Raw genomic sequence first — 12,471 nt, forward strand, 5'->3', positions numbered from 1 at the left:
ATGGATAAAATAATTTTGAATCTTTAGGGTTTCACAAATGTCCTTTTTGATCTAATTTGCACATCCCCTGGTCACTTTTAACAGTATGTGTATCCAAAATATGAGAAAAAATTCCTTAAAAATATTTTGCTGATGATAACTTTGAATAGAATATAATACCCATTTTGAAAATGCTCCTCCATTCTACCAAGTCAAGATGGAGACAGACATTTGTCTTACTTTAGCTCACAGTGAGAAAAATGAAGTCACATTGTTAACATTTTAGTTAACATTTTTGTGCAGTGCACCTAATACTTCCTTATCTCCACCACAGGGACAGGGTAGTATTGTACCATCTGGCCTTCCTGTGGTAGGGGAGGGGCAGGTCCTGGCCAAAATGTATGCATAGCCTGACAATTGAGTTTATTAGTGAATTTTTAAAAAAATATAAAATGCTTTGGATTTAGTCTCATATCCAAAATTTTCTTCTTGTTAGAACTAAAAGATTCAAAATACTTTATGATTTGGCCTGGAAAACAGAAGCTCTGTTTATTTGGGGGAGACACCCAATACATGGACTGAAATTACCTTTGTATTATTCATACTATCCATGTTGTTTATTATGAGTTATGTGGTTGGCACAAGCCTCTGTTATTTATATATGTAATTTTCTTTACTTTTAGATAGTGATTTACTCCACTACCTAATCTGTGTTAGATGCCATGTCATTTACCATGGCATCTTTTATATACTGTTTGACAGTCTAAAATTTGTTTACTTATGTGTTTCTCACTGAACTCTGGAGTTCTGAAATGCAAATACTGTCTTGACGTTCTGTATCTCCTGTGCCTTAAATATAGTAGTCGATTAAAATTATTGAAGGTATTATTGCATGAATTTATTAACCAAGAAAGCAGAACTAAATTGATGAACAAGTATTAGCATTAGGATCTTTATAAAAGTCATCTAATTTATTCTGGATTTGAGCCAGATTCTTTCTATGTTAGCTATTTACTTTTTATAATTTAGCTATTTTCCTCTATAATTTAAGACTTTTCAATTACTAGTCAAGTCAGAAAATGTAGCTTCAGACATATCATGCCATCACCAAACAATATTTTAAAAATACCAATTAACAGGGAAATGATACAACTAATAACGAGCTTCAGCGGACAAGTTCAGTACTCCAGAGTGGCTATTTTGAGGAGAAACCCAAGATAATAGATCAAAATGTGGCACAATATGATGAAAAATTTGTTCAGATTTAATCATTTCCTATGTGGAATACAAACATCAATTTCAAATTATTTTATTCTTTTTTACTTTTCCCTTTTGAAAATAGTAAATAACTCGTGGAACATAATAATGACACAATGATGAGTTTACAAGATAAGGTTGTCCCAATTATTATTTGAAAATGTAAAACATTCATTATTGAAATATTAAAATTATCCATCATTTTTCTTTATTTTCCAGAGCTTTTGCTAATATTTCATGTCATCATACCTCTCTCATCTTTCTCTATTTATTTCTTCTTTGACCTTTTTTCAATTGCATGAAGAAGAAATGTATAAGAGAAGATTATGGGCAGAACTCCAAGTTTCAGGGTACCTTTTGTTGGGCCCATCATAGCATATAAGGGACAAATATTGAAGAGGAAGACAAGTTTTATTTTAGAAACACAAATTTTAGTGTAATAGTGCCGCGGTCCAGCCACGACAGGATCCAGGGGGCCCCGAAGGTGGGCAAGGCGTCGGCGCGGGAGACAGTCGACTACACAGCTCAGAGGCGGTGTGACACTGGTCCGTTTTATTGTGATTTGAGTACAACTTTTATACTTTTTATTTGACATTTGATTATACTTTGTTGTTAAGGTAGCAGGGAGTTAAATTTCTGTGGTTAGGCGGAGCAGAAAATCTTATAGAGTATATTATTATTAATGTTCATGATTAACTAGTACATTTTTCTCTCAATCATTAGAACAGAACTACCTGATGGAACAATCTAAACTTTTAATTATTATATCTATTACGTAAGATACAGTTTGATTTAAGTAAAGGTGATAGATAGATGTATTCATAACAGCAAGTATTGGCTTGTGGGCAGACATTGTTCTTCTTTCTGCCTGAAGAAATCTTTTAAATGCTATTTGATTTATGCTATATCTAAAGTTCAAGCTGAACCTTTCTCATAGCTGTTCAAAAGTTTCCTTGGTGCAGTAATGAGGAAAATATTTATAAAAATCAGTTTTACAAAGCTGCTTTCATAAGCTAAGTTTCTGTTCCTTTGTTTTTAAGCACCAAGGAGATCCCGACCTAGCCAGCCTTTCTATGAAACTTAAACTACTATAAGGCACATGAATTCTATCTTTATTCACTACATGTATACTATCTTTATTATAAGCTTCTGAATAAGGCAAAGGAAGATCAGGTAATCTTTTCATACTATTAGCCCCCCTAGGTGGATACCAGAGTTTTCTATTTATCCACTAGGCCACAAAAGGAGGCCCTTCTATAGTAGGCACAGGCTTATGAGTAAATTTCTTATCCTTTACTAATTTTTCTACTAACTGCGTGGGAACAGGAGTATAAACTGGTTCTAGTAATTCAGCTTGTTATAATTTATTCATAATATCTTTAAGAGGCGCGTCAAAAGGAATTTCCCTTAATAATTGTTCAAATAAAGGGTTTACGCATTCTGGACACATCAGGGTGACTAGAGCTGATTCCATACGCGGAAAATTTACTATGTTTTCCTCAGAGCCAATTTTGAGGAAATCCATTTGTATAGCGTTTACACTTACTAGAATTTGTGCTACCCAAATTCCCCCTCTTAATAGGATCATTTCTAAGAAACCAATTATCCCTAAACACATGCCACGTCCTCGTTCTTGACGATGCATTCCTTGAAGCCTCTGTCCCCATCTCCGGATCTTGTCACGCAGTAGGGTAGAAAGAGGACGCGGCATAATAGTTTTATCTCCAAGTGGAGGTGTCTAGCAAACTAAAATTATTAGAAACTTGAATAAAGAGAACAGGAACTATATAGATAGACAGAGAAGGAATTTGTTTAGGAATGACATATAATATTACTTGTAGAACAGAAGTTGTATCTCTCAAAAGATAAACATTTATGCAAATCAAAAGAGTCTGTAGAAGGAAGAACATTCTAAAAATATCAGGTCAAGTTTTATGTAGATTGATTACTACGGAGCTAAGACATGTTTTTCCTTGAAGAATTCCACAGCTTAATGTGGAGCACATAAGTAAACAGATCGGATGATATAGGGCGATGAAGCATTTGAAATTTAAATCAAATAGAAGTAGAGTAAGAAAGGTGTTTTCATATTCTGTGAGGGGGAAAATATAGTTTAAAAAATTCTATCTTTGATATATAAATACATATAAATATACAAAACTCTGTGCTTTTTTATTTCAATGCTTATTGATGTTTATGGATATTTACCTGCTCCCCAAAACATGGAAAGTTCCCGAAATGAGTGATAGCAAGGTAGGATAGAGTTTAACACTATGGACTTTGGTGCCACATAGTCTGGGGTTTAACCTTGAACATATCCCTTACTAACTGTGAATTTAAATAAGTAATTTAACCTTCCTCAGTTTTCAATATAATAATACTATCTATTATATAAGGCTCTTGTAATGATTAACTGAGATAAATTCTTATAGAGTGTCTAGTATTGCCCAAGCTCAATAATGTTTAGTGTTTCGCCTGTGAACTATTCCAGAATAATTTAATTCAGTATGATTATAATGTTTCATGTATTTTATTACAAATTCCTTGAAAATGCGTAAACACAGGAATATCAAATTTATTGAAACAGTAAATTAATCAGAATGACTACATTGTCAATATGATGTTAATTACAACAGTAATTTATTATCAGTGATCTAAAGAAAAATACATTTATATATCTTTAAAAGTATTATATCAATGGCTAGGAAATCATGAAATAATTTGTAAAGAGAATGATTCTGAGAATCAGCCTATCTGGCTGGTGACTGGTCCCAGGTTTGAATTTTAAACTTTTAATTAAGACTTTATTATGAATCTGTATCACTCAGAGAAATTTTACTTCTATTAACTCATTTAATCCTCATAACACTATTTTGAGAGGGAGTCTTTTACAGATGGGAAATTGAGGTACAGAGCACAAAATTATTTCTAAACATATTTGAGTCTGTGTTTTTATTTGTTTGTATGCAATTCCACCACATCATCCATTACATGTGGATGCCCACAAGTATGAGCTATGTAGCAAAGCATTAGGTTTGTTAATTTGTTTTAGGCTATTTTGTCTTTACCAGGCCTTATTTTTCTAATTTGTAAAATAAATACATTGAAATCCTATGATAACAAGTTACTTAATTATATTTTAATATATTTTACTTTCTAAATAAGAAATGCCACTGGATCCAGCTTGCAATGTGGTGTGTTCCTATCCCATAATGGGTTTTTGTTGGTGTAGCTGAATTTCTAAGACTCTAAGATGTTGAGAGAAGGGGCTAATCAGGCAGCAGGACCAGTAACCACCATCTGTAATAAAAGAACCCAGGATAGCACGGTTCTGTATTACGTATGGGCATTTGGTCAGGTAGCACAGAAATAGAAAGTCAGAATATGAGATGGAGATTGGCAATATCTATGGTTAATTTTGTCCTGATCTGACTCATAAAACCTGAGAAACTACAGGACTCTCACAGGATGATGATTGTTCTCAGTTTCTGAAAGAAGCATGTCAGTGCCACCACTTGTCCTGACAGACCTACCAAGAAAGATAACAAGCCAATATGGGAGCAATAAACAGGGTCAAGTTGTGTTAGGGAAAAGGAGTAGTCACCTTGGAACACACACACACACACACACACCCACACACACACACCCACACACACACACCCACACACACCCACACCCACGTGCATGCAAAACCACTAAAAGAATTGAGAAGGCAGTTGTACAGAAGCAAACACAAGTGAGTAACCATGAATATTTTTTGCTCTCCTTGAACAGTATCCCCATCTTTATAAATTCCTAAGTATGTGCTTAAGACATTAAGAACCAAACTAAAAGCATATTATCAACCTAGCTATATGAATAAATCAACTCTCTTACCTGAGATTCAATTAGAATATTTATTTTTTAAAAGGCAAAAACAATATTATATGTCAATTATAACTCAATAAAACAGGAAAAATGAAAAATAAGCTTATTACAGATGAACAAGTTGTTAGATCAATATTTAAGTATGTTCATCATTAGATAAAAATTTGGGATGCTTTAGATTCTTCAGAAAAATCTGTGAAATAAATACTCCTGAGTAGGTGGTTTTGTATAACATTTTATACTGAGAACTATAAACGTGATAAATTTTATGTTGATGACTATATTAGCATTTTTTAAATATCAATTTTTATACTAGATTTTCTATACTAAATTTTTGTATAGTTATCTGTATTTTATATGTCAAAAGTAGTATTTTTTAAACTACCTTTTCCCCTCATGGAATATGAAAAGTACCTTAACTACTCTACGTCTACCTGATTTATATTTTAAATGCTTCATCACACTGTACCATCTCATTTGTTTTTAAAAATGAGCAAATCTACATCATAGCATCTATTTGCTCTGAGAAAATGTTACTTTGTATTTAAGCTTCAACAAAGCTTTCTTCACTTCCTTGTTCCTCAGGGTATACACCACAGGGTTTAGAAGGGGGGTCAGCACCGTGTAGAAAACTGCCACAACCTCATCCACAGCATCCTTGGAACCCAGCCTCAGGTAAGTGAAAATAGCAGGGCCAAAGAAACAAAGGACGACAATGCAGTGGGAGGCACAGGTCTGAAAGGCTCTGTGTCTCCCCTCTGAGTTGCGGATCTTCAAGATGGAACAGACGATGGACACATAGGACAGCACTATCAGGAGAAAGCAGCCCGAGCCTACTATGCCAATGTTGACGAAGATCACCATCTCATTGACAGAAGTGCCTGCACAGGCCAGTTTGAGAATGGGCGGTGCATCGCAGAAGTAATGCTGGATCTGGCTGGGCCCACAGTAGGGCAAACAGAATGTCAATGAAGTCTGGACAGCAGAGTGCAGAGAGCCACTGAGCCACGTGCTTGTGGCCAAGAGGGCACACGTTCTCCCACGCATCATGCTGGTGTACCGGAGTGGGTAACTGATGGCCAGGTAGCGGTCATAGGACATGACTGTGTAGAGGAAACACTCGGTGCTCCCCAGGAAGTGGAAAGAGTAGAGCTGAGCCACACAACCATGAAAGGAGATAGTTCTGCCTCCTGGGGAGGCCAAGGTCATCAGCATTTTGGGCACAGTGACCGTGGAGAACCACATGTCAATGAAAGACAGGTTGGTCAGGAAGTAGTACATGGGCGTGTGGAGGTGGCTATTCACCATAATCACCAGCAAGATGACTAGGTTCCCCACCACTGTGAGTACATAGATCACTAAGAAGATTCCAAAGAGGGGGATGTCTAGCACTGGTGCATGAGGAAGGCCCATGAGGAGGAACGTTGTCACGTGGCTCGCATTTGTCATTTCTCCATACTTTTGGTCTCTCTTCCTACAGAAATGTAAAGAGCACCCAGCATTTTACTGAGAACTGAGAACCCATTCTCCATGTGGTAACTGCATCATCATGGTAGATAATTCTAGAGTTATACTTGGTTTTGCTTATTACAAACTTTCCTAGTAAAAATGATAGAATGATAACACCATCTCTTTTGCTCTCTGACACACACACACACACACACACACACACACACAATAGAGGCACACATAAATATATGCAAAAGGAAGTAGGAGAAATCCATTGCATTTGTTTCTACTGGTGTATCATAAATTACCACAAATTTAGCATCATAGAGCAATTCAAATTTACTATTTCACAGTTTTTTGAGTCAGGTTAGCTGGGTCCTCTGCTCAAGGTCTCACTGAGTTGAAATCAAGTCTGCAATTTCATCTGAGACTGTAATCTTATCTGAGGCGTGGGATACCAAGTTATTGAGGTTGTTGGCAGAATTTAGTTTCTTGCAGCTTTAGGACTGAGGTCCCTGTTTTCTTACCGGCTGTTGGCAGGGATCATCACCCTCAAGTCCTAGGCACCTGACCATCCATACCAAGTAAACATGGCAGTTTATTTTTTCAAAGCCAACAGGAAAATCTCTCTCCAGTTTTATGTGACAAAATGTAAAACAGAATCTAATCAAGACAGTGACATCCCATCATGTTCACAGGTCCCACCCACACTCAAGGAGAGGTGATTTAACAGGGAGTGTACACCAGGGAATGGGAATCTTGGGGGCTATTTAGAATTTGGAATTCTATTTTCTCTCCAGAGTTCATGAGAAATTTAAAAAATCAAGGATTTAATCATTGGTTGTACTAGAGAAACAAGGATCTCTGTTCTTAGCCAAGACAAAATGTATCATATCTCCAGACAATGTGGCTTGAGCTATATGAAAGCTATATTTTTCAAAAAAGACAATAAAATAATATTTTATTCTTTTACTCAAAAATGGAACAAATATATCTCTGAAACTTCTACTGCACAAGTGAGATCTCATCACCAGAATATTGTCATATTTAAATTAAATGAACTATGAAAATTTTTATCAGGTGATTTGCAAGGTAGCCTGAGAGTTAAGGCAGGAGTATCAATAACAGGTGTCAGTGTTTGATGTTTTTTCCATGCTGTAGCAACTTAGTCCCTATTTGTAGACCCTTAATTACTAATTGTGTATGTGTGTATGTGTGTGTATGTATATATATGAATTTTATGTATATATGAAATTCATATATGTATATGAATTTCTCAATATATATTCTGCCACAAAGCACGTAATCACGTGCCATATTGTGGTGGGATATATCCTGAGAAATTCACTCATAGACAATTCTGTCATTGTGAGAACATCATAGAGTGCACTTACACAAATCTAGATGATATAGCCTACTACACATGTAGGCTATATGGGGTAGCCTATTTTGCCTAAGTTGCTAAATTGATCAGCATGTTACTGTACTGAATGCTGTGGACAATTGTAACAGAATAATAAGCATTTGTGTATCTAAACATGTCTAAACATAGAAAAGTCACCATAAAAATATGCTATAAAAGATAATAAATCGTACATCTATATAGGGCACTTACCACGAACGGAGCTTGCTCTGGGTCAGTCAGTGAGTGAATGGTGGGTAAATGTGAAAGCCGAGGACATTACTGTACACTGCTGTAGACTTTAAAAACACTACACACTTACCCTACATTAAATTTATAAAATAACATAAGATTAAATCACAAGAAGAAATGATGCAATCAAGAAATATAGTAAACATGAGATGGATGAGCTTCTGCCAGCATAACATGGCATTCTATTTTACAGCAATTCTTTTTATAAGTAGAGAGTACACTCTAAAATAATAATAAAAAGTATAGTATAGTAAATACATAAACCAGTAACATAGTCATTTATTTGATATGTTGCACTGCCACATTATGAAAGCTACAATGTCACTAGTATATATATATATATGGTGGAGGGGAGGTTGGTTAGGGACTAGACAACCAAATTTGGAAGGAAGTCTAACAATCTCTTAGTGTCTCATCTCTGAATGGAAGTTTAAGAGGGAAAGCAGGTGGAAATAATAGAATTTTACCTTTCTAAGAACTCATCTTACAGTATGTGATTAATTTTAATAATATAACTCATCTGTATTTTGTTTCCCCCAAATCTTTCACTTTTTACATGCGATGATGAGGCACTAGTTTGCAAGTAATTACTCAAAGAATAGATATACCTGTGATTCCTTGGTGAGAAAGAGTGGTTCTTTTCTATTCAAGGACCCGAAGTAGTGCAGGAAATGGAAACTAACATAGCTAGATACATAGGAGATTAACTTGGTTTAGTGCCTCAGGGTATATGATTACTCTTGGGTCTTCAAGTTCCCTTGATGAGCAGAAAAATTACAGAAAGAGACTAATGAAGTTTTTAATATTCACAGATATATTTCCCTATGTGTTCATTATTTGAACTCTCCTGAGAAGATTTCACGTCTTTCTGGGACTAATATTTATACCTCAGAGGAAAGAAGAAGGACTCAGTTAACTTTTCCCTCACTACTGATACGGATAGATTTACAGCTCACTTAAAATTGTCTAGAATCCATAAATGGCCATCACCTGTTTGCACTCTCCATACCAGTATCACTCTTTCACCATCTTTTTAAGGTGGTTTAAAACATCTAAATTTCCCAAAATTTTTTTCTATTTAGTTTTAGAGTGGTTTTTCCTAAAGAAATATCTAAGGATACATATTTCCCAGTTATATAAGTAATAATTAGATTCTATTTCTAGCATAACTTTCATTGCTTTTACAAGCATGAGTAAACACATGACATTTCATAAGTATGTCTTATTTTGTAAATTCATTTTTCATAAACTTTATTATTTCTTTTAAGGTAATGGTCTTTTTCTTGTTGATATGTCTGAACTTTTACAAATTAAGAATACTAATTCAAGTTACTAATATCAACATCTATTGCTAGCTTAAATAAAGGGAAAAGCTTCATTTCACATATCATTGGCATAAGTGTATATAGTTAGAGCACCTTTTGGGGAAAGCAATACAACAACAGTTACTGAATTTTTTTAAAAAAATACATATATACATACTCCTGAATCCAGTAATTCCACTCTAGGAATCTATCTGATGAAAATAAAAGCACCAATATACAAGTATATTTATTCAAACATGTGTGCTGATACATTGTTTATAGTGGCATAACAAATGACAACTAAATGAATATTCCTAAAGAATGGTTGAATTAGTCATGGTACTGCTATATTATGAACTATAAAGCAACTATTTAAAAGATTGAATTATAAATAGACCAGTTAGCTTTGAGTAGTTTTCATGAGATATTTTCAGTAGGGGGGAGGGCATAATGCACAGAAATGCGGTTAGCATTGTGCCAATTTTGTAAAGCAAGCAATAACAATTGTATATTATAGGAGCATAAAGAAAGGAGCAGAAGGAAGTAAATGAGGTTATTAATTTTGGTTTGAGAGGTAGTGGTGGTGATTAAAAACTGACACAAAATTTAAAAAGATGAAAATAGTAATATAGCATATTATATTATAACATAGCATGATATAATCTAATAACTTTAAGAATATATGCATTATTGTATGCATAAAGGAACCAAAAAATAAAAGAATGAGACATCGATCTACTGACCTCTAGGGATGTTCACAGTATATGTTTTCAGTAAAAAAAGCAAGTTAAGTAAAAATTTATATTTCAGTTAAAACATACCTCCTGCACATACACACAATACAGAAGAGCCAAAGAGTCAGATTTGTGAAAGGAACAGGAAACATAAGGGCCAGGCAGAATTAATGTAAAATAATGCCTAATAAATATCTATGTTTCCATGGAACTCCACAGAGGGCTTACCATCACCATAGGCATAAACCCTTTAAGGCACTACCACCATGCTGTCAGCACTGCTAGGACTGTCATTATCATCAGAATCTGTTTTTTCTTGTATGTGCCATTTATTGATGCATGCTTCTGATCCAAAGTCTAAGTTGATATATCTTATTGGTCAAGCGTAGATCCCATGCCCCTATTCCATATTTGCTAGAGTAAATGGGAAAGTATCAGATATTTCAGTTTCTACCGCAAGACACCAGATGAGGTGATTTCTGCCTGGCTGGTCAGAAACAGATGGGCTGTGTCAGAAGTTGCAGGCTCCCGCTCTGCAGGCGGCGGAATGGGGATCAAAGACACGGGATAAGGCAGGCGCTTCACAGTGCCGTGGCTGCCCAAATGGTCACAGCTAGCAGAGTTTGTTCTCGGTAACAGGATGTGGTTCTCATCTTTGGGTGCAGGCTTTAAGGCTCCCGACAGTCATTATCATCAGAATCTGTTTTTTCTTGTATGTGCCGTTTATTGATGCATGCTTCTGATCCAAAGTCTAAGTTGATATATCTTATTGGTCAAGCGTAGATCCCATGCCCCTATTCCATATTTGCTAGAGTAAATGGGAAAGTATCAGATATTTCAGTTTCTACAGCAAGAGGCAGTTTCACTTATAGGAAGTGAGTTTAAAAGACATATGGCCAAATTTTATGAATAAATAAATACACCAATAAAGATCCATGACAGTCTACCTCATTCTCCACATACCATTTGTATACATCCTTCCCCTCATTCACACATACACAATGTCATCATGTAATACAATGAACTTTATTCCTCATGTCACTTCCTTTACAGAGAGAGCCATTTTAATATGTTACCATTTATTTTATCCAGATACAAATTTGAAATCTCTTGAGTGATTTCAATTGCATCTCTGGTTCTGAGGTAATTCTAACTCAACATCATGTAACCTATAGACAAAATAGCAAAGTTACCGTGAACACCTTATTTATAATAATGATAGTATGAGTAATGGGGAGAAAATTAAAACATGAAAATACCTATATGCCAAAGCAATGTAGAAAATGCACATAGAAGGTACAATACCTATTTTGCAAGTGATTGTGAGGTAATAACTAACATTAATGACTTCTGTCTTCTTCAACACATCTTCTTATCAGGAAACTCAGCATGTCAATGTTGTCAAAGTGAATCAAACCATTATTTCTGCAAGACACGAGCATATTTTTATCTTACTAACTTAGGTTGCAGTAATTTTATTATTAATTTTTACCTCTGAATATAGTTACATACAGAGGCATCCCGTGGAATTACCTGGGTTCACTGTCTGGGTAGAAAGAGGGTAAAGTAGCCAAATTATTTTCTTATGTGATACTACAAATATCTTGTTCAGTGGAAGGATAAAAGCCAGTAATTCTACAATTTTGTGTTGTATGACAGGCCAGGTATTTCTGATCATTCGGTGTGTCAAGAAAATGAAACTTTGAAGAACTCCTCCATGTGAAAATAGGATTGCCATGGGGAGTCATGTTCTTCCTTCTATATCAAAGGATCTATATGATATAGATCCTTTGAACTACTTATTTGGCGCTTTTTGAACTGCTTATTTGGTGCTTCGGGAGTAAAATTAAATAAAAGAAACTTCAGTACAATACAAGCTGATGTTCTTGAACATTATCAAAAATGGACCAGATTTTGAGGACCAGCCCAAATCACCCCAAGGTAAGTAGATTACCAGAAATGTCACAAAGGTGACAGTTTATTTATTTCCAATGACTTTTCTCTCACAATATGGTACACATATAAATTTGCAAGTCATATATTTTTCCTCTGGCATCCTCTTCTCTCTCTGTGAGAGATAACTAACCTGAAATTTCTGTTAACCCTTCCCTTGATTTTCTTTTATAGGTTTACCAACTATGTCTTCATTCCTATTTTGAACTTATATACATGGACTCATACAGCAACATTCTTACCTAAAATTTATGTTTTTTGTTTGTTTGTTTTA

The 12,471-nt window shown here is 35.1% G+C and overlaps 1 protein-coding gene across 1 annotated transcript; it reads right to left on the reverse strand.

Moving 5' to 3' along the window:
• Nucleotides 1–5,616: 5,616 nt before the first annotated feature.
• LOC102893493 (olfactory receptor 10G7) lies at nt 5,617–6,552 on the reverse strand. The gene has a single exon (XM_006911506.1). The coding sequence runs from the start codon at nt 6,550–6,552 to the stop codon at nt 5,617–5,619; it is 936 nt and encodes a 311-aa protein (XP_006911568.1).
• Nucleotides 6,553–12,471: the final 5,919 nt, after the last annotated feature.

The sequence above is a fragment of the Pteropus alecto genome, unplaced genomic scaffold (assembly GCF_000325575.1).
Source record: "Pteropus alecto unplaced genomic scaffold, ASM32557v1 scaffold244, whole genome shotgun sequence".
In the NCBI taxonomy this organism is placed as follows: Eukaryota; Metazoa; Chordata; class Mammalia; order Chiroptera; family Pteropodidae; genus Pteropus; species Pteropus alecto.